The sequence below is a fragment of the Haliotis cracherodii genome, unplaced genomic scaffold (assembly GCF_022045235.1).
Source record: "Haliotis cracherodii isolate W230 unplaced genomic scaffold, xgHalCrac1.p SCAF_1, whole genome shotgun sequence".
Taxonomy (NCBI): domain Eukaryota; kingdom Metazoa; phylum Mollusca; class Gastropoda; order Lepetellida; family Haliotidae; genus Haliotis; species Haliotis cracherodii.
The window spans coordinates 63,645,859-63,672,273 of NW_027266264.1; the positions used below are offsets into that span (position 1 = coordinate 63,645,859).

The 26,415-nt window shown below is 40.7% G+C and overlaps 2 protein-coding genes across 7 annotated transcripts in view; one reads left to right on the forward strand and one right to left on the reverse strand.

Annotated features, from left to right (window-relative positions):
- Window positions 1-26,415, reverse strand: part of LOC139453836 (rho guanine nucleotide exchange factor 28-like) — a 251,958-nt gene that overhangs the window by 220,072 nt on the left and 5,471 nt on the right. For all 6 annotated transcript variants that reach the window (XM_071235686.1, XM_071235454.1, XM_071235606.1 and 3 more), the window contains exon 2: window positions 14,600-14,735. In XM_071235686.1, coding sequence (XP_071091787.1) covers window positions 14,600-14,612 — 13 coding nt within the window. In that variant the 5' untranslated portion in view covers window positions 14,613-14,735. The remainder of the gene's footprint in view (window positions 1-14,599; window positions 14,736-26,415) is intronic.
- Window positions 21,099-22,400, forward strand: LOC139456648 (mucin-2-like). Its single transcript, XM_071238383.1, has one exon. The coding sequence runs from the start codon at window positions 21,099-21,101 to the stop codon at window positions 22,398-22,400; it is 1,302 nt and encodes a 433-aa protein (XP_071094484.1).

Genomic DNA, 26,415 nt, shown 5'->3' on the forward strand with positions numbered 1-26,415 from the left:
TCACCCTGAATGCAGTATGAAGACTAAACAAAAGCACTTTTATTTTCAAAGGATTACTTTTAACCAACCTCAACTCTTTAAAATTGGAAGTTTGATAAACTTGTAGTAAAATATACTGCCACACTGGCCATGTGTTGGGTGCATGTGAACTCGCCATGACAGGACACAAGCGATTACCTTAAGATCCCAGAGGGGACCAATGCTCTTATACCACGGAACGTTGCAGTGCCGCAAGCCCACACAGAGACCTCAAACAAATCAGTTGCGAAATATTCACCTAAATAGTACCCCAAGTGAAGGAACTAAATATTTTATCATCCACATTTAGATTTTACCAACAGTGGTATTAACCCGTTGAGAATTCAATTTCCGACTCAGTTGACGAGCCTTCTAACCTCATGGTCGCAGGCATAGCCAATCAGAATGATCAATACAGGCCACATTTGTGCTGATCTTGTCCCAGGCCTGGTGTACAGGAGACTGAACTAACACTGGAGGTGTATCAATATTGTTGCCAAACTCACAGCATCAGTGTACCCACACAGACTGTTCCCACCACGCTGGCTGGCTGGCTGACCCACAATCCACTAATACCACATACTCATGTCATCAGTCGGTAGCCCAATGGTGAAAGCATTGCTCATCACGCCGTAGGCTGGGTTCGATTTCCACATGGGTACGATGTGTGTGGAGCTCTTTTCTGGTGTCCCTGCTGTGATATTGGTGGATGTATGTGGGTGGGGTAAAACTATACTCAGTGCTAACTATTTGTGAGTGAGTGAGCAAGTGAGTTGGGGTTTAATGCTGCTTTGAACAGCAATTCAGATTATCTGCAAAACCATGCAGGAGCAGGGCCCAAAATAACCACTTTGGTGAAGGTGAGGTGAAATGGGATTTAACATCATGTTTAAGATTTTTTAATTTATAGAGTGAGTGAGTGTGAGTGTGAGTGTGTGTGTGTGTGTGTGTTTTCTATTTTTCTAGTGCCAGCCTACTGAGATACCTTGGACGTAATGTCCTCACCTCACCTCACCTCACCTCACCTTGTGTCTGGGGGCACGGGTGGCCCAGTCGTCTAAGGCGCCGTGATTCGCTGTGCAGAGTTGCGTCCCTGGGGCACGCCAGAAACCTATGATTGTGGGTTCGAATCCCGCTTCGCCCCACTTATGTTTCTAGATTTGTCAGCACCATACCCGTGCTCGCGGGTTTCACCGAAGTGGTAAACGTCTTAGACCTTAGGCTTTCTTCCCACATTAAGCTGACACGCCGTGATATAACTGGAATAATGTTAAAAGCGGTGTTAAACCCAACTCACTCAACTCACTCACCTCATGTCTAATTATTCTGATGATTACAATTACTTCAAGTGAGAGCCATGAAGATCTAGACTGGACTTAGTCTTCCCCAGCCCATGCACAAGACCGGGTGGTCAGGCTCACTGACCTGACTAATTCATGTCATCATAGATCGATGCTCATGATATCAATCACAGGATTGTCTGGTCCAGACTGGTTATTTAAAGACCTTTGTCATATAGCTGGAATATTGCTGTGTGCAGCGTTAAACAAACAAACAAACAAACAAACAATCAAACTTCAGCAGAAGCCACCTAACCAGCTTGATTACCAGCAAATGTCATAATAATATTTGGAACGAAAACTTTTCTTTCATTCAACAACCTGTATTATATCAAATATGGTTTGTGTAAGTCAGTTTCTTTGAATAACATTTCAAACAGGCACTCAGCACTGGACAGAACAAGATAAACGTACATCAAGGTAAACAGTACTTGATAATATTCTCACAAAATTTGGCAGGAAAATCGGAAACTGTCAAAATGTCAGCTCTGTCTCCTTTCAAAACACCAACCTGTGCAATACGCCTTTAGCCTGATTCAACATGTAAACTTCCATCAAACACAGAGGTGTATTTAGAATTCTGCAGAACACTCCTAAGAAGATGTTCGCCAAGGTTGAAAACATGCTGCAAATAGAAAACCTGCCATTACCAACCTCTTCCCGCTGTTGTCCTGCTCCCTCTGCACAAACAAACATCATGTACCAGATACAGACTTGTGTTAACGCTGACGCACTTTTACATCTCTGTTAATTTGACATTCCAATAAGCTATTTCCTTGTAATTGATAGATCAACAAAATCACAGATGTTGGAAATAATTCAATTGAGGACCATCAAGCTCCCTGAAAGTAGGTTCTGAAATCTTTAGACAATTTTTAAAAAGAGTACCGTAAACAAAACTAAGGGAAAATTATAAAGATTAGCCATTTCCTTTGTATTTCAAACAATGTCAGCACTTATTGTCATAGCAATTAGTAACACAAGGAATAGATTGAAATGTTTCAGCTCTCGGGTTCATAAAAAGAGTAAGTCCAGAGTAGTGTTTAGTTGTTTTACAGATGAGATTGTCCTAAATCTGCAAACTGTGATAGATTGAAATACAAATTAAAGAGGGGTTTATTGAAAATATACTTCATGATCTTATTTCAGCGAGTTTGTTTTATCCATTTTCTTTAAAACTCTTCAGGGAAATTATAACCCTCGCCACTTGAAATAGAATAAAGAAATATCGTAACCACGTCATCAAACTTAATGATGATGTTTATCACTAGAAAAAGGGATTTTTTCTTGAAAAGTGCACTTAGTAGTTTCTGTCGACTGTCAGTAATATTCATTGTCGGCGGAATGGCTTGTTTTCACTTTAAAGGTATTAGCACACATGCAGCTGTCTTCGTTAATTAATCAATGTGATATTTTGTGATTCTGTTTCAAGTGGCGAGGACAATAGCCTCTAATCAAAATTCACACTTTTTTAACATCGTTTCCTGCATCTTGGCATGTTGACCACCAAACTGGTATAACAGAGAATAAAGTGGTAATGCCTTAACAAGTCATAGAAATGTCTAGGTGTGTTGTCTTATTTACAAAAGGGGATTCTGATCCTTTCTTAATATGTCCAAATCTTTTCTGATATGAAAATAGTCACTGAAACCACTACTTGTCCGACAGTCAACATTACACAGTGTTAAACTCCAATGACATGAAATAATTTGTTCTTGTTATAGCTTTGTAATCTCATAAGGCTCCATCATAGATATTGTCCCACAGGTGTGCACATCCTGCATCAGGGAACTAGTGCTCTTGAATCTCATTACATCGTCTCAATCTCTCACTTACACACCCAGCAAACATGCGCTACGTCTGGGATGACATGAATAAATGACTAGCTTGGCTGTGTCAGAACTTCTTGTGGTAACCCATTCGCAGAGCTCACGCTTCAAATTTGGCCAAGCAGTCATGACATCAAGATCAATCACATTTCCAAAAATACAAGAACCAAAAACATCTGTTTATGGTACAGATTGTGTGTAATTCATTAAGACTTGGTGCCACTGTATTTTTTACTGTGATAGTTTCTGAGAATTCAGCAGACAATAATATCCACAAATTGAGGCAAACTTCTGCAGCCCTATTCTCTCATCATGGTGGTGATACAAGTGAATTTGTCAGGATCATCACTAAAGGGGGATCAACTTCCACAGGGTAATCATCTGGAAGCCAAGGTGTCTGGACTTCAAGGGTCCCACTTTTATTTAACATGTGGCCATGGAGTGCTTTCCCTTCATCAAGATCAAATCATGGATTCAGCAATGTTTAAAGGGGTCAAGCTATAAAACATACTGTTCAGCCTCTGGAAACACTCTACTTCAGTCACCCTCTGGAGCCACTACCTCTCCAGTCCCCCCCTGGAGCCACTACTTTTTCAGTCACTCTCTGGAGCCACTACTTCTTCAGTCACTCTCTAAATCCATCTTCTGGAGCCACTGCTACTTCAGCAACCATCTGGAGCCAGTTCTACTTAATTCAGTAAACCTCTGAAGCCACTTCTACTTCAGTCACCCTCTGGAGCCACTTTTAATTCAGTCACCCTCTGGAGCCACTTCTACTTTAGCCACCCCCTGGAGCCACTTCTACTTCAGCTACCCTCTGGAGCTACTTTTACTTTAGCCACCCTCTGGAGCCACTTCTACTTTAGCCACCCCCTGGAGCCACTTCTACTTCAGCTACCCTCTGGAGCTACTTTTACTTTAGCCACCCTCTGAAGCCACTTCTACTTTAGCCACCCCCTGGAGCCACTTCTACTTCAGCTACCCTCTGGAGCCACTTTTACTTCAGTCACCCTCTGGAGCCACACATTCATGGATGTGCAACACAAGGACTCAAGCACAAAATGAACAATATTTTCAAAACATTTGTTTCTCATTATTTTCTTTTTACTGCTGGAGTAGATATCATGTGTCCTCAGGCATGTGCAAGACAAACCATGTGTTTGCACAGGGCCAAACCACAGACCCAATAGCAAGGTCACCATACACGACATGATACCGACATCTTGCCGCTTAATTGTCATGACATATTCCACCCTAAAAGGGTAAGAACTTTTGCCCCAGCCAAACCTCACTTAGTAAATTTGATTTGGTTGGAACAACAAAGAGATCAAAACTTTTAAACATACCAACTGGAAATAGTATTTTACAATTTATTTTCATATCAATTTCCATGTCACTTTTAAAAAAAAATTATAAGCTCACAGGTATATAATCGTATCACAGAAAACAGTATCCAGGTTAACCAAAAACTTCATTGATTTGTAATGTTTCCTCTTTGTTGTGGTCAAAATTCTGTTTAGACACCATGACAACACATCCACAACTTGCATTAACTTGGAGGAGCTAGAGGCTGTACTGTACACCGTGAACTTTCAGAATCATTGGGAAATCATTGTGCACGGACACCATAAGGAAGTGGTTGAGTTCAAAGCTACATGCGGAAATACATTTCCTACTAAATATTCTCCTTTCAATTCCAGTAACTGTCCTGTTATTCATGAAGTGATTAACGATTGATGCATGTTAGCAGGTTTTACCAGTCCATCTTCAGTCCATCTACAGTCCATCTACGGTCCATCTAGAGACCATCTACAGTTGATCTACAGTCCATCTACAGTCCATCTACGGTCCATCTACGGTCCATCTACAGTCCATCTACGGTCCATCTAGAGACCATCTACGGTCCATCTAGAGACCATCTACAGTCCATCTACGGTCCATCTACAGTCCATCTACAGTCCATCTACGGTCCATCTAGAGACCATCTACAGTTGATATACGGTCCATCTACAATCCATCTACGGTCCATCCTCAGTCCATCTACAGTCCATCTACAGTCCATCCTCAGTCCATCCTCAGTCTATCTAGAGTCCATCTTCAATCCATCTTCAGTGCTTAGTACTTGCAGACAAATGTTTTTCACTAGGAATCCATGACTATCTTCTTGACATTTCACTCTGTATTAAAACACTCTGTGAAACTAAACTTCACCCAAACAATCATGGAAATCACATGCTAATGAAATGAGTGTTTTTTAGTATGGTTTTACGCCGCTTTTAGCAATATTCCAGCACTATCATGGCGGGGGGACACCAGAAATGGACTTCACACTTTGTACTCATTTTGGAACTGAACCCGGGTCTTTGGCCTCGCGAGCGATCGCTTCAACCACTAGGCTACTCCACCACCCCTGCTAATGAAGTACTCAACTGTTTATTGATAACTATATTGTACGTTGTATTTACATTCATATTACATTTGCTCCTACCAGGTACCCTTTTCCTGAACAGCATCAAATCGGAAAAAGTTGTGTAGGAGACACAGCATGGATGTTTCAATCCGTGTTTCTGTACAGGTCCCAAGATTTTGTGTCGAGATGAAGAAGCCATGCACTCTAACCATCCACCTACTGTCTGCAGTCAGCACACATTCCCCATTTCACGTCTCCAAAACCACCCCGAATAATGCTCATACTAACAAAACAGAATACATGACATTGTGTTTGTTTGTTTGTTGTTTAACGCCACACTTAGCAATATTCCAATATTCCAGCTATATGACCGCGGCCGGAAAATAATCGAGTATGGACAAGACAACCCAGATATTGATATCATGAGCATAGATCCATACAATTGGGATACAATGACATGCATCAACCAAGTCAGCGAGCCTGACCACCTGATCCCGTTAGTCGCCTGTTACAACAAGCCAAGGTGCCTTTTACGGCAAGCATGGGTTGCTGAAGACCTATTTTACCCAGGATCTTCAAGGGTAACATGATATTGTGGTGGCGGACACATTTCATAGCCAGTTATTAAAGGGGGAGGTCGGACAGTACAGCATTTGTATCATCTCCCTGTACTGCAACACTAGAGATTCCAGGTTAGAATTCATTACAAGACTTCCATGCTTGTCCCAAGACTTAATGGTTTGGGTGGTCAGACTTGGTGATTTGGTTGATTGCATGTCATTGTACTTACCCCAAAAGACCTTGCTAATAACATTAAGCACTGGGTTGTCTGATGTAGAAAGGCTTGTTTCCAGGTAGCCATTACATAGCCAGAACATACCTGACAGCAGCATCAGGCAACTAACACACTTCCTTGTTCTGCGGTGAGCCCTGGTTTTATAACCCATATTGGTAGAAGTTATGAATCTTGGTGTTCCAGTTCGCAACAATGTTAACAGCAATACTTTCCATTCACTAACAAGTCTATGGCCAAAACAAAAGATAAATTTGTGTTCAGTTTTGTTTGATTGTCTTGTTTAACGCTGCACTCAGTAATATTCCAGCTATATGATGTCGATCTGTAAATAATCGAGTCTGGACCAGACAATCCAGTGATTGATATTATGAGCATCGATCCACGCAACTGGGATCGATGACATGCATCAACCAAATTAGCCAGCCTGACCACCTAATCCCGTTAGTCGCCTCTTACGACAAGCAAAGTCGCCTTTTACGGTAAGCATGGGTTGCTGAAGACATATTCTACCCAGATCTTCATGGGCCTTGTGTTCGGTAATCCAACCAAACAATCATTCCAATCCTGAAATTTGTATAGCATCAGCAACTTGTTGTCATGACGACTCATCAAACATAAATTTTAAAAAATAATTAAACTGAAACACTTTTGGGGTACCTTAACCACACATTTCTTCAGGACATGCTTACCCTTTTTGCGAACCTATGGTGGCATCACTGATTTTGCAGTGAATCATTCATATATTTTTAACTGCCATTCTGCCTTTTACACCACATGGAATCTGTTTCAAAGGCAGGTTATTCTCTGGCGCAGATGTTTAATATTCACAGTACTATTTTCCCCAAGCTATGAGCGTGACCTCACACCATGCCCGAGTGAGCAGACGTGACTAGACTGTGGATCTGCTGGCGTGATACAGGTAGACAGAGAAGTATGTAGTCTATAGTAAATGTGTAATGAGTTGGGATTCATCACATAAACCGTGATCACAAATAGATATTGCCTTGAGCAACACGACACCGAAATGTCGTCTGAACTCTCTATCACCTCTGTCTTATCGTAACCATGACACCTTATCACCATGATCATGCTTAAAAGCAGATAAGACCCATTTCAAATTTCGTACAGTGTCCATTTGTACCTTATATGATCATAAAACATTAAAATAAATTAGTATGTCTGTATGGAAACCATGGCAACCACAGATGAACAGTTTAAGGATAATTCATTCCTTTTCTAACTTTGTCTTAATATTCAAAATATTTTGAGATTTAGCAAAATTGGAGATCTTGCATAGGCCCAAAGAAAATTCAGCGACTATCACTGCCATTTCTTTGACATCTTAGACAGGTCATGTAACAACATAAACTAATCATAACCAGATGTAAACAACACATCTCATAATTCTTACTACAAAAACTGTTTCATTTACTTAATTTCATTGAAAAAAAGCACTTCAACATTGTTAAAAAAAATTATTTTAAATTACAGGTAGAATACACATATATTGAAACTTTCATTTCTCTAGCATCAGTCATGCACATATGGCCTTTTCAGTTGTGTAAACAAAACTATATGATTCATTTCCCTGCATCACATCCCATATTTCTGTCATCCATTCCTGACAACTGTCAACATCTTTAACTTAAGTCACTGGAACCAGTGGCAGTGTGTGTGGGGGCTTCAAAGCTGACTAACTAGAAAAGATAATATGGGGTTTAACGTCACGTTCATTACACGTTCATTACACGTTCATAGCTAAGTGTCTGTCTGTCTGTCTGTCTGTCTGTCTGTCTGTGCTTGTACAAATTCGGGCTGATGCCAGTTTTATAGTGCTATAGATACGCTGCCACAGTTTTAACATGAATACCCCACTCAAACACAGTTTACTAACAAACCCTACATGTACAAGTTCTTGTTTTATCTACTTAATGCCATCCAGACTACACAGGGATCAGTTGGTATGTTGTAGCCATTAGCATGACTAGTGTCATCAGAAAACAGACCTCACTTGACTTAATGCATTCCCACAGAGATGAAAATACAAAGTTTATCTATACCCTTATAGAATTTTCTCAACAAAAAATAATTAAAATTCATTCATCAGTTGGAAAAAAATACCTTACTGAGAAACATATAACATTATGACCATTTATCTCTTTATTTATCCCAAATCCTTCCATGAAATCAATGGCTTAATGATAAGTCCATGGGTGTAGAGTAGTTCTATCTTAATAATCAGCAAGTCTAGATAAGCCAAGAGGAAGGATGTTGGTCTTTAATAGGGACAACTTAGTCTATTTTTTATATAATCTAGGAGTTAGAAATTAAACTAATAATCAATGTTTTAGAGACTTGTGCAAGTCTACCAGCAAGCTACTTGTACACTACCTTCTTAAATGTCAGGTGTGAGGCCACAGCTATCATGTAGCCAAATTATCATAAACACAGTGGAGGCACCACACACAGATGTCAACCCTGACTCAAATGTCATGTGACTGATTGCCCAGTTGTCATGACATGCCCCTCCAACCACATGGTCCAGGGCGAGGGGTTGACAGGCAGGTTCTGCCAAAACATGGCTGCGAATATGGGTCACCAGATGACTTGACTTGACCTTTCCAAATGTCAGAAGGTCTTCCGTGGTCTGATGCCTTTATTTGCTGTTTATTGATGGATGTGAGGGAGCATGGACTGAAGTTGGGTCAACATGTAACACCAATACAAGAGTCAGTAAATGGGGTTTCAGGAAGGTTTTACCAACTGTCATGCTGGACATCAGGTGAGAGAGACAGGGAACAGAACTATTCCAACCCACTGAAGCCAAGAATAGGCTTCAACTGGACCCATTTCTATGGCATGACCAGTGAACACTTTGACCACAAGACCACCCAGTTGATGAGCAGATCCAGCATTTTTCCAAAATATCAAAATCTTCTCTTAGTAGAGGGGGCATCCTCTACAATATTCTACATTTGGTATTTGGTCCTAGAGGGAGGGATCCAAAAAAATGAAACCCTCTCTCGGGAGATGTGTGTGTGTGTGTGTGTGTGTGTGTGTGTGTGTGTGTGAGAGAGGGGGGGGGGGAAGAGAGAGAGAAGAAAAGAGAGAGATTATCTTCAACATACTACATCTGGTGTGGGAGGGGGAGAAGACATTTTATGACAATCGGCTTGTAATTGTTTCTTCAAAACTAAAGAAAGAGGCTAGCCCATCTATTGGGCCTCCACACAATCTACACATGTGTAAATAAACAACTATTCCTGCACCATTAACATGGATTATCTGCATGGACATAAACCCAATTCAATGCAGATCACAAACCAAAATGTCTGGCTGGTTGTATTCCACATGAAATCAGCACTAAAAAATAAATAGAGAAAAGAGTTGCTAGACTGTATGTCAGTCTCCCAGCCATGTATTACTGGTGACACCAGCTGGTCCGTGGACTGAGTCAGTCGACACAGCAGGAAGTCCCTGAACACAGCACTTGTTTTTCTGGCATTTACACACAACTACTGATAACCATTTTTCAGAATAAATTCCCTTCAAAATATCAAACAGGATCTTTCCCTTAAGATGTTATTTGAAAGCTGAACTTCCCATTAAAAGGACACTGTTGGGGCAAACGGATAGTTTTTTCTCTCTGACGTCAGAATAATTTACTGGTTTCTGCCTGAGAGCAGTGCAAACTATTCCAGCAGCAGTTACCCTAATTATAGCCGTTAATTTCCTGAGCTTCATCAACATACTACAGCCTACAGCTGCAGGCTGTAAAAATACCATTAAAAAACACAAGAACCTGCTACCAGAGATTCATCTTGCAAATAAAGGACACATGCACTCCCTCCAAAGAAATTTAAAAAAAGGAGAAAAGTTGAGCACACATACTCTGTGAGATCAGAGCCCAACCTTTTTCATTCACTTCACAGAACATTTCAATAGCGAATCCAACTTAACAACACAACAGGGGCAACAATCCTTTGCTTTGTTTCGGTTTGTTTGTTGTCACACTTAGCAATATTCCAGCTAAATGACGATGGTCTTTTAATAATCACATCTGGACAATTGACATCATGAGCTCTGAGACTGACAACCTGATTCCGTTAGATGCCCCTTACAACAAGCATGGGTTGCAGAAGACCAATTCTAACCCTGGGTCCACTTGCACAAAGCGCTCTTAGCGCTACGACTATCGTAAGTCTTTGTTAAAGTATGCAAGTTACGATCGTTGTAGCGCTACGGTCGCTTTGTGCAAGTGGACCCAGATCTTCACGGGAATATTACTGGTAATGCCAATGCTTCAACACTTCAACACCCCAATATCCCCAAAGCCAACCCAAATACCCCAAACCCAACCCCATCCCACCCCACCACACCCCACCCCACCCACATCCCAACCCCTGAAACATCCTTGCATTTCATGTAAGATTCCTTAAACAACAGACAGCAGTCAGTGAGAGCATAAATGATTCTTTTCTTTCCTCATGAGCTTTATGAATACTAGTTGCAGATGTGACAACATTTTAACTGCAGTGTGATGAACACACCGACATCCATCGACTGAATCATTGAAATCAAATTTTGTGAAATACAAACAATATAAACACATACAATTCATTCAATCTGCAGGCATTCACTTGACATATATTGAAATCCAATCCTCTCAACATACAAAGCAATCCTTTAAGAAACATTACAAAGAGGTACTGAATGCAGTTTAAAAATCAATGCATCCACCTCAATAAACACCCTAGATATGAAACACATTCAGACATGTCAAGCAGTGTGATCAAACCTTCGTCCTTTCGCGATTGCATGTCATCTCAGACCACACAAAGGCAGCAGAATTCTTTAGCCATGTCATTCACAGTTGTCACCTCTAGGAATACACCTTATCAAATCTACTGCAGTCAATGTGCATGCAAGTAGGCCACTATCTGTGTCCACAAAACTGAACATTACATAGAGATATACCAGCATGTCACTCAGTGTCAATGCCTCCTTGTCAAGAAAGGCCTATCACGCCTCTTACAATACTCCCGTACTTCCTAGTGTACTGAGGTGAGTCAGAGATACTGCACCTCCACACCGATACACAAATTACTGTACAGATAACTGTACAAGATAAGCTAGCCTGTTACAGTGATACTGACTAACAACACAATTTTCACATGCAGGTACAAGAAATATTCTTAAACATGGTGTACAGATTCCCTCGACCCCCAAAAACATAATGTAGAGATACAATGTTCTGTAGTTCACTTAACATGCTTAACTTACCAGCAACAATATTTTGATATTTCAACCTTATTTTAGTGAAAACATCAACAGCATGTAACCAAAACAATTGTGTAAAAGTCAAAGATTCCAGAGAAAAAAACAACAACATATTTGTGTAACATCGTTTAGGGCAATGATGTTGAGCTAAATTAGTGGTGCTTTGAACAAACTTGCATCTTCCAAAAGTATTGTTAAGATTTTCAACTTTTTGAAAATTTGATTTTATAAAAATACTTACAATAAACACACTTTGTTTTGAAAAAAGATAAGATGTCTTCTTACTGCATGCCAAGGTTCAGCTTCATCAGAAGGGCAAAAGAGTGAAAGTCTTTCAGCTGTTGGGGTCAGTGTTTGGGCTAGTGGGTCATGTAGTTTTAGGGGGCACGGGTGGCCCAGTCGTCTAAGACGCCGCTATTCGCTAAGAAACGCCAGAAACCTATGATTGTGGGTTCGAATCCCGGGTCGCCCCGATTATGTTTCTAGATTTGTCAGCACCATACCCGCGCTCGTGGGATTCGCCGAAGTGGTAAACCTCTGAGACCTGCATCACTTCAGGCTTTCCTCCCACATTAAGCTGACACGCCGCGATATAACTGGAACACTGTTAAATGCGGTGTTAAACCCAACTCAACTCACTCACTCATGTAGTTGTAAGAAGAGACCCCCCTCGTTGGAGTGCTGTAGGTCCTCAGCCCTTGCCTATACAGCCGAAGCAATGGTAGTTTTGGCTTCGACTAGCCAAATGGTAAGTGACACTTATCAAATTGGCCAAAACATTTGCCTGTGATCCATGTATGATGAGTCTGCTTGAACTCGTTTTGCTATTTTTTCATATGTCAAAAGGTGTGGGAAGGTAAAACTTTGCCTGCACCATGCTTTCTAAATGTTGCTCAAACCATATCTTTTCAAGTTTAGTTTTAATGGCAACCATATGTGAAAACATACTTTTGTGTCATTGCTCCCCAATGTTTCATTTGTTTGTTTGTTGTTTTACACCGCTCTCAGCAATATTCCAGCTATATGATGGCTGTCTCTAAATAATGGAACAAAATAATTTAAGGGACTTATTTTCTAACTCAGTCTTGACTCTTTGATAAGCATGCAAACATTCATTCATGCAACTTCAGTAGTTTCTGAGGAAGTTGAAAAGCATTAACTAAACTCAAATTTCAGAACATATTTAAAAAAAAATTGACCAAAAAGTAGCATCAATAAGTTTCTAAATATACTGCTATCAATTATTATTGCGGGAAAAGATGTCTTCCTGAGAATAAGACAGAAGGCGTAAGTCCTTATCCGCAATATGCTCTGGTTGTATTTTTGAGACAACACACAAAAGTGTAGACTAAAATTTAGTCTCTGAAATCTTATATTACACAATATCCCACTTGACTCTAAAAATATAAAAATATAACCTATGCTGATTAAAAAGGGCTAGCTTGAGCTGGTTAGACTTGCGTTTGTATACATTTCTAGATTATTTTTCTTCATAAAATAAATATATTCCACGGTCACGGCGCAGGACTAGCAAAAGTGTGGTGATACCAAAAGAACTGGTGATACCAAGGTTTCAGAGGTGTTAATTGATTGGACTTCCCTTCTTAATGGCGACCAATGGACCTAGTCTATTTACCAGAACAGAATGGAGATGTAATACACTGAATAATCGCAGCTGTAACTCACATAGCCATATAGAGAACTGTCCACAGTGAGCTGACTCGCCTACTGCCTTATCACCTACTGCACTGACTCATATCCTCAACTCTGGCCATGCATAAACCCAACCCTTTAACTGCTCATGAATGAATCACGCCTTAATTCTAAAAATTACACTATCTTTCACTACTGTGATCCTTTTTTAAAGAATAAAATTATTTATACAGAATATGGATATTTTTTAATTTCATATTATTCATAAAGTTTCATTAAAAACAGGACTAACAGTTCACATGATTCATGTCGAAACAAAAATACACATATGTCATAAAAACATATAACTGTTTACTAAAACATATACATCCTTTTTAATATTGGCATTTAAATGGTTAAATATGACACAGGACCCCCCCCCCCCCCCCCCCCCCCAACCCCAAACCCCCTTCAGACAGAGGCTTCTGTGTTGCCAGACACATGTGTCCTGTGATTTATTTCCACGCTGCTTGAATCTATTTCATCCCAGCTGACTCGTGTGTATTACCACATGTCCACCAAATGGAACACAAGCAAGTGAGCCTTTATGTAATGGAAGTCTACAGCTCTTTACCTCCACTGTTTAAGACTTGCCACTGATAATACACATCATAAACCTCTGCACTTCCAGAGATCATATCTGCAGCAAATCTTCTGATGTATATATATAGTCTTGTACATTGATATATACAAACTCCAATCCGTCATCATTTTCTTGTGAAGTCAAAATGAAACTAATTCAAAAAGGTCATTTTTCAAATATTCCTACTTAAAATATTATAAATCATTTTGAACATTAACCTGTCACCTTCATAGAATTCATATATCATAAACAACCTGTTTATTACAGGTCAAGAAAGCTCTATAGCTTGTTTACTGTGGAATTAATTTTTCATATGATATTTCTTTCAAAATAAATTTATGAATAACCTTGAATAATATTCAAATGAGTGAAAAAGTCAACAAATTTTAGTGGTGATTTCAACATGCCAAAAGATATATATCAAAAAACTATGCAAACACAGTAATACATAACGAACAGGAGGTAAACATAATAATAGAACATCCCAGGATTCAGTTGAGGCTATGTGTATGTATTTCACACACAGCTGATGCCAAACCCAACCCGTCAATCACACACCAGGAAGACAGTATAAAACAGTACAGGTCAACCAATGATATCCACCTGATGATTAATACAGATAAATATATATAATTAACATTGGTTACCTACCTGTTTCCACCATGTCAAGCTGGGCCAATCTATCTATAGTGGCATGAAACTGACGCGCGTATATCGCCCATAATGCCCTCTTGGTAGTTAGGTATCCTGTCTCACAATCCGTCTATTCCAGTGGCCTCCCAGTTTGCTGTACAAAGAAGACGTGGTTTACTTATTAGTACAATATAACTCTTAAGTAAGTTTAATGTACAGATATACCATTCTCGAGACTTTGCCCCAATCATGCCAATTTTTTGCTTTGCCTGACTTCTGTGCAGGTGAAAATGAGACTAACATACAGTCTATGAATTCTCTTACTACGCAATACATTTCTGTTGAATTTTTTTAAATAATTCTAAAGCTGAGTTAAAATATGCATGATATGCATGAAACCCATTCTTCTGTAAACTGTGAAAATGTACAAGTCCACATTTGATTATGTTTCTAATTATTAATATTTAGCGAGCCTTTAATATTTCATCTTCCCGAGGCAAGGGAGTTAACGAGTCTGTGCATAGTCCAATCAAAATCGTGTAACGAAATCAACCTGCGGTTCGTAAATAACATGGATTTCAAAGTGCAATTTCCATCAAAGGCAGGATTTGCAATAGATGTATACCGTCAACTGGGCAATGACATATTTTCCAAATCTTTTCATGTTTTTAATGAAGATGCTCGTGTAATTTATTGCATGTCGCGAGGTAAGACTACCTCTTATTACAATATATATCTTGATCATCGATCAGATTGTCTTGACTGGGCGCCACCATTTTGTTTGCAAATGCAAGAAATATGAGAGGTGGAATCTAATTGGTCAATAAGAGGGGCAAAGAAGGGACATCAGTGGACTCCCTTGCCTCGGGAAGATGTGAATATTTATCACAAACAGTAGAAACAAAAAATCTCTGCATGTATAAAAATGAACTGGTTTTGATGCCGACATTCCACATGGTGCAGGACAGAGTGGCCCTGTAATGGGGGCATATAATACGTATAGGGGCCTCAAAGTTTAATTTTTTATCAAGTAGCCATATGGCTACAAGTATTTTTTTCCAGGAAGCCAGTGGTAAAATCAAGAGGTCAAGCCAATATTGTAGGTAGCCAAAAACATTGGAAATCATCTTTTATCAAATAACTATTATAATATGTACAAGTCATAGCACTAGTCTTGGAATATTTGTGACTCGAACAATGATGCAATTCATGTTACTAGATTATTTAGGAATATCCTTGCTTATCCAATAAGCATTGTCAAAAAAAATAAAATACTAATTACATTAATATTTATGTATTTCGGTTCATTGTCGACTTTAGGAAGAATTATTTGCGAGTACAATTATTAGCAGATGTGTTTTCAAAGATCAGCTGTTATTTATTTTTGTGTCTACATATGTGGTAGCCATTTGGCTACCTCTAAATTTTAGACAGTAGACAATTTGAAATTTAGGTCGCATTGGCGACCGTTTTAGTGGCAACTTTGAGGCCTGGTATACCGACTCTAGTTGAGGTGAATATTACTTTCACACAATTTATAACATGGCATCGCATCAGGTGTCCCATTTTAACAGCCACCTGGGACGGCAGGTAAAACTCACAAGAACAGCCATTTTTATTTTTGAAAACATATTTCCCTTGATTGCCAACAAAAATGAACAGTGATATTTATAGTGATATTTTACATTAATTTCAAATCAAAATGCAATGGGCTGCATTATTGCCACATTTCCACAATAATCCCCTTCCAAATATCAATAACAGAATTATCATATATACATGCATGTAACACATTGTTCAACATGTCTGATCAAGCTGATAGTCATACCCATATAGTCTTCCATAGTAATTTTGACATAGGCTTTTATAATCTCAATGTCATCAATGTCATGGGACACATGTTCCTAAACAGATGCAATTGATATGCAAAATGGTTGAGGCAATACATGTCATCTTTTTACCAGCTCTTTAATATCAGTTGAAGTTTATCACTTTAATGGATCTGAAGGCTAGAAATAACTTTTTAAACACATTTGAATAAACATCTAGCGCTTGTTTTTTTAACTTAGATTTTTCATGAAATGAGGTCAACATACATCTGGGCGAAAAATTAGAATTGCAAATTTTCCAGTTTGATGAGAAGTTTCCCAATCCTGATGATACCCTACAGCTATTCAGTATGGCCTGCTCATTGAAAGATGTCCCCTGGCTACTGTACAAAAAAGACTTCATTCTCCGTTTGAATAAACAAGCCTTGTGTCCTTACCATGTATCACACATAACCCTAATGACCAGGCTATAATGCCTGCAACTTTGATTCATCTCAATCCCATGTTAACCCATATTCCAGCTATATGATGTAATTTATCTGGACCAGACAATCCAGTGACCGATCCACGCCATTGGGGTACGATGACACACCATCAACCAATTCACCGAGTCTGACCATCTGATCCTTTTAGTCACCTCTGACGTCCAGCCTATTCTTACCCAGAATCCGCATAGGGTAGCTAAAAAAGGGAGTGAACTAGAAGCATAATAGGTCAATAATTTCTGTCCACATCCGTTCCTATTCCTGATGCCAGATATTATACATCCCAGTCAGAAACAAGATCATGGATGTAAACTTATTTGGGTAGCCCAGCAGTTCAAGCATTTGGACATGATGTCCCAGACCCTAGTTCCAATCTGCACATCGTGACCACTATGATGCATGCATACCTTCCAGATTTTACAACAGCTGCAGACTGTGAACATTTCATAGTGGTTCATTTAAGGGTTAAGAAAAAATCAACTCCAGCCTCTAACATAAATTACAAAATCCTGACACCAGCAGGATTGGCTAAATTCCTTTGACTTCCTGAGGCAAGGGCATTAACTGGCTACAAAAGTCCAGTTTCCACCCTTGCCGAACTAGGCTTGAATTCCTTGGCTCCATTTTAGCGCCACCAGTGGCTATAACGAGTTATGCCATCTCCTTTGTCCCCTCCGACTGACCAATCAGATTCCACCTGACATAATCTCATTGATAATCAAGATCTAAAGGGTCTTACCTCGCGAAATGCATCAAATCACTCGAGCACCTTGATTAAAAAATTGAAAAGATTTGCAAAATATCTGTTGACACCCACTTTGAAATCCATGATGTTTACAAATCGGAGGTCTAGTTCGTCACACGATTTTGATTAGACTATGCATAGACTCGTTACTCCAGCCAGAATGTAACTATGGAATTCCAGCCTTGTTCTGCAAGGGGAGAAACTGGACTTTTATAATAGTCTGTTAATTTTCATGCCTTGGGAAGATGAAATTCCTCAACTGACCATCAACTGAACAAGAGCATGTTCTAGACTCCAGACAACACTGACAGGGAGATAACAGGAAGTGAAGGACCTCTCAACATACCAATGTCTGGTAAACTGCCTTTAATTTATAACTACAACGTAAACTTCTTACAGGCCACCAGCCTTACATAACACATCACGAAAATCAGGAACGGTATTTCCAAAGCGCATGTCTGTTGCATTCTGGGACATAGAAATAGAACCACCAATCTCAGGGCCCAACACATCTGAGGCTGGTGGACCAGCTTTCTCTTAGCATCATTTTTAGTACAGATTGTAATATTAGCATGGCCTTTCTTAGATGACACCCTAGGCCTATAAAGCTTTCAATACAGTTGAGCTTCGGACTAGTGACTGAAGTTGCAGACTCCCACACATTATAGAAGCATTTGTTGTACTTCCTGTAAGATAAGATAATCCTATTGTATACATACACCCACTTAGGGCCAGGTGCAAACATTTAAAACAACATAGTGATCAATAATACATTATGTGAATAGATATCACAGCAGCACTGTGGTGGAGCCTACACAGAGTCCATGAATGAAATAAGTCACATATCTAGACATCCAGTGGGCGGGAGCAGCCATTCATTGATACTATCCAACAGCAGTGAGTGAGTGAGTGAGTGAGTGAGTACTGTTTAACGTCACAGCAGCAATCTTGTAGCTAATAGAGGCGACAAAGAAAAGAGAGCCTTGCTCCAAGGCTGTACTGCATGATAAGTCCATGGGTGTTTAGTAATGCTTTCCTACTAATAGGCAAGTCTTGATAAGCTGTTCTTATTGTCCATATAATCTAGAAATTATGATTTAAGCAAATAATTACTGCCTTGGAGACTTGTGCAAGTATACTGCAAAGAGTACTGGCCCAAATATTTCAAAAAGAAATTCAGAAGTATAAAACAGTAACTTGAAAAATAAGACAAAAAAATAATTCTTTATTTAGACTTTGGATTAAATCCACCTTTAGTTTACAGCTAGCTCTATCATAACTCAGTGACAATTCAGGTTGTAAGTTTTCAACATTGATCACTCCTGTCGAACTGCTTGTGCCCGCCACGTTCATCATCGACACTCTTCTCAGGTTTATCAACGTATCTACATCCCCAAAGGTTGGTTGGTTGGTTTGTTGTTTAACGCCGCACTCAGTAATATTCCAGCTATATGAGGGCGGTCAGTAAAAGATCCAGACAATCCAGTGATTAATATCATGAGCATCGATCCATGCAATTGGACATCCCCAAAGGAAGTTGTACAACTTTGATTGTGTGATCACACACATTGAAACAAACACATTAAATGGCGGAAGTAATGATGATGTGGTCAGTTACGTAATGTCTAATGTGATTGGTTGAAAGGATGCAATCAGCAATCGGGTTACTGTTTACAAGTTTATAGCAGTGCCATAAATCTGTACATGTAGATCTATGCTGTTCTCATTGGTGCATATTAGACATTAACTAGCTACAGCATTTATGGGGTAGAGAATAAAAATAACATTGAGATAAGTTGATACGTTTAATTGTTAGTTCGAACTTTGACTTCAGCATATTTTTCTAGACTGGCGGGATCGCAGGCTTTAGAGATTACTGGGCCCCCTTGAAAATTACTGGCGACATGATGAGGGGGCACCAGCTATCTTGAACACTGCAGAGAGGCCACCATTTTTGCATTTCGACCATGCTATGTGGAAAGTGGAAAATATGCTATTATAGATGAAGAGGTGAGGTAAAATGGGTTAGAATGTTGCATCCAAGATTATTGCACTTATATAGCGACATGCATGCACGGGTGTTGGTGGCGGCTTGTACTAGTCTGGACTGATGCCGATGTTATAGTGATAGCCCACTGAGATACCATGCTGCAGTTTTACATGAATACCCCTCTCAGACACAGTATGCAGAGTTTGAGTCCTTGTTTAATCCCCTCAATGTAGAGCAACAGGCAGGGTAACAACAAGTATTAACTTTTAACGTCTTTGGGTATGACATGTCCAGGGATCAAACCCCGGACCTTCTGCTCTCTGGGCAGATGCTCTACCACTAGATCACGGAGGCTGTCTGTAGAGGAACAGAGTATAATATGTATGTTAAGACTTTGATAGCAGCACCCTCCAAGTTAACTTTTAAACTTTATCCCTGAAGATGACAGGAAGACTCTTTGACAAATTGATGGTAATTTCTTCTGATATCAGGGTGTTTATCGGTCAACTGATTGACAGTCAACGCGATTCCAGTTTCACAACTGAAATATTTTGTGCATTTCCAGGACATATGACATTGTATGACCTCAGGCAATTAATTACTATAGGGATGGAGACCACCTTCTGTAATCAATCGCTAAAGGGATAGACACATTACATAATTAATTACAGTACTATTTTTAGAGCACAATTTACATTTAATTACGCCCTTCTTGAAATAATCAATTTCAACATCCAAAATTTGTTTACACTTTCAGGTCATTTTTTCATGTTAATAACACTTTCATTAATTTAAACACTATATGACGTTTTTTAGCATGGCAAACATGTTAATGATATTTTCATGTAATACTGGGTATGTCATGGCTACATGTTTCTTTAGGCCACACATTTTTTATGTTTTTGTTTCATGGGTCCGCCACTCCTACTGAAAAGCAGCCGGTCCAAGAAATGAATTAAACATGAAAATATATATTTTTATCATGTCTCCTGTGAGTAATACATACACCCTCTTATACAATAAAAATTGTTATAAATAAATTCCATGTCAGTGATTCAAAAAAGCCAGATGCAGAATGACTTTCACATAAATAGAAAATAAATGATTGACATAGCTGTTTCATTTTATTTCAACCAACCTAGTGGAAAAGCTGGAATAAATCTGTGAAACATAAAATTAAAAAAGTGTGGCCTTACACTTCTGAATTGCAGATAGCTCACCTTGAACTGGCTAGGCTATCGAAAGATTTCCTGCATCATTTTCATTGAGATTGATAATACCCTTTTCAAATTCTCAGGAAATCAGACAGGAACACCATCACAGCAATTACCCACACACCACATCCCATCTCCACCCCAACCAACCATCACATCTCCCCGCACAGGAATCAGACAGGAACACCATCACAGCAAACACCCACTCACCACATCCCATTTCCACCCCAACCAACCATCACATCTCCCCACACATGAAATCAGACAGGAACACCATCACAGCAAACACCCACTCACCACGTCCCATCTCCACCCCAACTAACCATCACATCTCCCCGCACAGGATATCAGACAGGAACACCATCACAGCAATCACCCGCTCACCACATCCCATCTCCACCCCAACCAACAATCACATCTCCCCGCACAGGATATCAGACAGGAACACCATCACAGCAATTACCCACTCACCACATCCCATCTCCACCCCAACCAACAATCACATCTCCCCGCACAGGATATCAGACAGGAACACCATCACAGCAATTACCCACTCACCACATCCCATCTCCACCCCAACCAACCGTCACATCTCCCCGCACAGGAAGTCAGACAGGAACACCATCACAGCAAACACCCACTCACCACATCCCATCTCCACCCCAACCAACCATCACATCTCCCCGCACAGGAAGTCAGACAGGAACACCATCACAGCAAACACCCACTCACCACGTCCCATCTCCACCCCAACCAACCATCACATCTCCCCACACAGGAAGTCCGACAGGAACACCATCACAGCAAACACCCACTCAGCATGTCCCTCTCCAGCCCAACCAACCGTCGAATCTCCCCACACAGGAAGTCAGACAGGAACACCATCACAGCAAACACCCACTCACCACATCCCATTTCCACCCCAACCAACCATCACATCTTCCCGCACAGGAAGTCAGACAGGAACACCATCACAGCAAACACCCACTCACTACGTCCCATCTCCACCCCAACCAACCATCACATCTTCCCGCACAGGAAGTCAGACAGGAACACCATCACAGCAAACACCCACTCACCACGTCCCATCTCCACCCCAACCAACCATCACATCTCCCAGCACAGGAAGTCAGACAGGAACACCATCACAGCAAACACCCACTCACCACGTCCCATCTCCACCCCAACCAACCATCACACCTCCCCGCACAGGAAGTCAGACAGGAACACCATCACAGCAAACACCCACTCACCACATCCCATCTGCACCCCAACCAACCATCACATCTACCCGCACAGGAAGTCAGACAGGAACACCATCACAGCAAACACCCACTCACCATGTCCCATCTCCACCCCAACCAACCATCACATCTCCCCGCACAGGAAGTCAGACAGGAACACCATCACAGCAAACACCCACTCACCATGTCCCTCTCCAGACCAACCAACCATCGCATCTCCCCACACAGGAAGTCAGACAGGAACACCATCACAGCAAACACCCACATCCCAACCAACCCCACACAGTTTACCCATTTGGGGACAAAATATGAAGATAAGACATTATCCCATTGAGCACAAATAATTCAGAATACTACCCAGGAAGCTGACATTAACACACATCAATTCGGTCTGCTTTCATTTCTCCGATTGGAGTAGGTCTGCAGGTGAACTGTTCGCCCAGTATTGATGAATTGACAAGTATGGCGTGCCTGCACAATACTGTCCACTGAAACGCTGAAATGTTGAGTGCAGGTTATGAGTAGAATACTAATATGTCTGTCACGCTGTATCCCAGTCAGTGTGCTATTACTGTTATCACCATAGTGATATAATATTTGGAGGTCAAGGACAGATGACCATAAGCTCTATCAGTGTCTTTTTCTTATTTGTTGTGCTGTCCTTCATGTCAATATTTTTACACTGAAAGATGTAACATTTGGCACATTGATCAATTCCTTTACAATCTAATTAAAATCATCTTATATTCCGATACAAGAGCTATCTGTGTGAAGATCTGAGAGCACCTCCATATGAGGTCGCATTGGGTGAATATTCTAATCAGCCAATCAGCATCAAGGCTTCCATATTCTTGGCATGAGTAAGCAAAGCATTCAGACAATCACATCTGATTTCTGTATTTCAAAAACGAATACAATCAGACAGTTCTGACTGCAAAGAAATTACACCCAGACTTTGTACACTGTCCAGTACACCCTTTCTTTGTACATCCTCTCATGGCATCTACGCCCTAAAGCGTGTACTATCGAGTGTATATTGGTGTTCTGTGATGGTTTTTCATTTGCTGAGATTGTAATTCCTGAATCAAAATGCTAAGCTGACATCTGATTGGCTCAAGAAGCCAGACATCCTTCATTTTGATTGGGCAGTCAAAGTGTGCTCAGGGTTCACCTCTATTGAGGTGTTGTCTGATTTTGTCGCAGAGAAGTATTGAATCAGAATAAACATCAACATTTCAGTTTCACTGAACTTTGGTATTACAATTGAAGTGACATTTCGGTGCAGCTTATAACTCTTCTAGCAAGCAATTGTAATAAAATGAATAAACAAGCTGTTTATCTATAAATAAACTTGTCCAACTTGACAAATTGGCACATTATTATAAAATGTCAAATTAAACAGTATGTTAAACATGAAATTAAAACAAATGGTTTCATGGGAATACTGACAACCTAGGAAATGAATTAGGACATAACTTCCACAGATTCCCCATTGAGAACTGCTCTATAAATACCTAGGACATATCTTCAACAGCTTCCCCATTGAGAACTTCTCTATGAATACCTAGGACATATCTTCCACAGATTCCCCATTGAGAACTGCTCTATAAATACCTAGGACATATCTTCAACAGCTTCACCATTGAGAACTTCTCTATGAATACCTAGGACATATCTTCAACAGCTTCCCCATTGAGAACTTCTCTATAAATACCTAGGACATATCTTCCACAGAATCTTCATTGGAGCTCCTCCTCTATATACATGATATATACCTTGGACATATCTTCCACAGATTCCCCATTGAGCACTTCTCTATAAATACCTAGGACATATCTGCCCCAGAATCCCCATTGAGAACTTCTCTATAAATACCTAGGACATATCTTCCACAGATTCCCCATTGAGAACTTCTCTATAAATACCTAGGACATATCTGCCACAGAATCCCCACCGGGACCTCCTCCTCCAGAAGTACCTAGGACATATCTCCCACAGAATCTTCCCCACTGGGACCTCCTCCTCTAGGACATATCTGCCACAGAATCCCCACCGGAACCTCCTCCTCTAGAAATACCCAGGACATATCTCCCACAGAATCTTCATTGGAGCTCCTCCTCTAGAAGTACCTAGGACATATCTCCCACAGAATCCCCACTGGGACCTCCTCCTCTAGAAGTACCTAGGACACATCTTCCACAGAATCTTCATTGGAGCTCCTCCTCTATAAATACCTAGGACACATCTGCCACAGAATCCCCACTTTGAACTCAGTCATGGCATGAGAACATTGTGCACCACGAGTGAAGGTTAACAGGTACAATGGCTTCTGTGGAACACTGTCCTCAATGCAGTGCAGTTGTATGGTAACTTACTCACACGCCTGCAGTATATCAGTGCATCAAGTGTTACATGGAACACCCTGTACACAGGTCGGGTCACTCTTTAATCAGGAACATAATGTTAGTTTGGTGGCCTGACATCAAACCGATGTAATCACTGTAACTACTCACAACACGTCGTCAACATTGCAGTCAGCGCTTATTGTACAAGATATAAAATAGGAACCATTTACATGTTAACAACTGCAATATGTTTGTTTCAACAGTATATATGAAAAAAAAAAATTAAAAATCATGAAAATTGCAACAAGAAGAATGAAAAACATATACAGTAAAGTATGGTTATAACGAACTCAAAGGGACTACTAATTTTAGTTCGTTATAACCGTAGTTTGTTATAAGCATATATACAGCATAACTACAGCAAATAGTCGGGACCACAAAAGTAAGTTCGTTATATGTGTCAGTTCGTTATAAGCGCGTTCGCTATAACCGTAGTTTACTGTAGAAAAAGTCACTTTACTGACTGATGCCTCCATATGTTAAAAATACGTTTAAATTCATATGTGTGTAAACTCTCAATGATTTCCACTGGCATATAGCCATGGATAGGAGTAAAACAAAACAAAAAAATTAAGTCAATTAAAAGCAGCTTCTTTGTCCGCCAACTCAATCTTAATGGACATCCAAGCAGATAATGATTACCCCAATTATGCTAATTATACAAAGAGATCACCTCACACAAGGTGCTAATTACAATGTCAATACCAGCACCATCATGCCTGGAAACAGGCAGCAGAGCGTGGAGCATAGTGCCCATAGTGTAGTCCCCACGGTCTAGTCCCCATAGTGTAGTTCCCACGGTCTAGACCCCATGGTCTAGTCCCCATAGATTAGTCCTCATAGTGTAGTCCCCACAGTCTAGTACCCATGGTCTAGTCCCCATTGTCTAGTCACCATGGTCTAGTGCCCATGGTCTAGTCCCCATAGTGTAGTCCCATGGCCTAGTCCCCATGATCTAGTCCCCATAGTGTGTCCCCACGGTCTAGTCCCCATGGTCTAGTCCCCATAGTGTAGTCCCCACGGTCTAGTCACCATGGTCTAGTCACCATGGTCTAGTGCCCATAGTGTAGTCCCATGGTCTAGTCCCCATAGTGTAGTCCCCACGGTCTAGTCCCCATGGTCTAGTCACCATGGTCTAGTGCCAATAGTGTAGTCCCATGGTCTAGTCCTCATGATCTAGTCCCCATAGTGTAATCCCCACAGTCTAGTCTCCATAGTGTAGTCCCCATAGTGTAGTCCCATGGTCTAGTCCCCATAGTGTAGTCCCCACGGTCTAGTCCCCATGGTCTAGTCACCATGGTCTAGTGCCCATAGTGTAGTCCCCATAGTGTAGTCCCCACGGTCTAGTCCCCATAGTGTAGTCCCCACGTCTAGACCCCATGGTGTAGTCCCCATAGATTAGTCCTCATAGTTTAGTCCCCATGGTCTAGACCCCATGGTGTAGTCCCCAGAGTATAGTCCCCATAGTGTAGTCCCCATGGTCTAGTCCCCAGAGTATAGTCCCATTAGTGTAGTCCCCATAGTGTAGTCCCCATAGTCTAGTCCCCAGAGTGTAGTCCCCATAGATTAGTCCCCAGAGTGTAGTCCCATTAGTGTAGTCCCCAGAGTGTAGTCCCATTAGTGTAGTCCTCACAGTCTAGTCCCCATAGTATAGTCCCCAGAGTGTAGTCCCCAGAGTAAAGTCCCCATGGTCTAGTCCCCATGGTATAGTCCCCAGAGTATAGTCCCCATAGTGTAGTCCTCACAGTCTAGTCCCCATAGTGTAGTCCTCACAGTCTAGTCCCCAGTACTAATCCTCACAGTCTAGTCCCCATAGTGTAGTCCTCACAGTCTAGTCCCCATAGTGTAGTCCTCACAGTCTAGTCCCCATAGTGTAGTCCTCACAGTCTAGTCCCCATAGTGTAGTCCTCACAGTCAAGTCC

Bases quoted from the DNA above. Each gene is read 5' to 3' on its own strand.
- LOC139456648 (XM_071238383.1), top strand. From the start codon at position 21,099: ATGAAATCAGACAGGAACACCATCACAGCAAACACCCACTCACCACGT.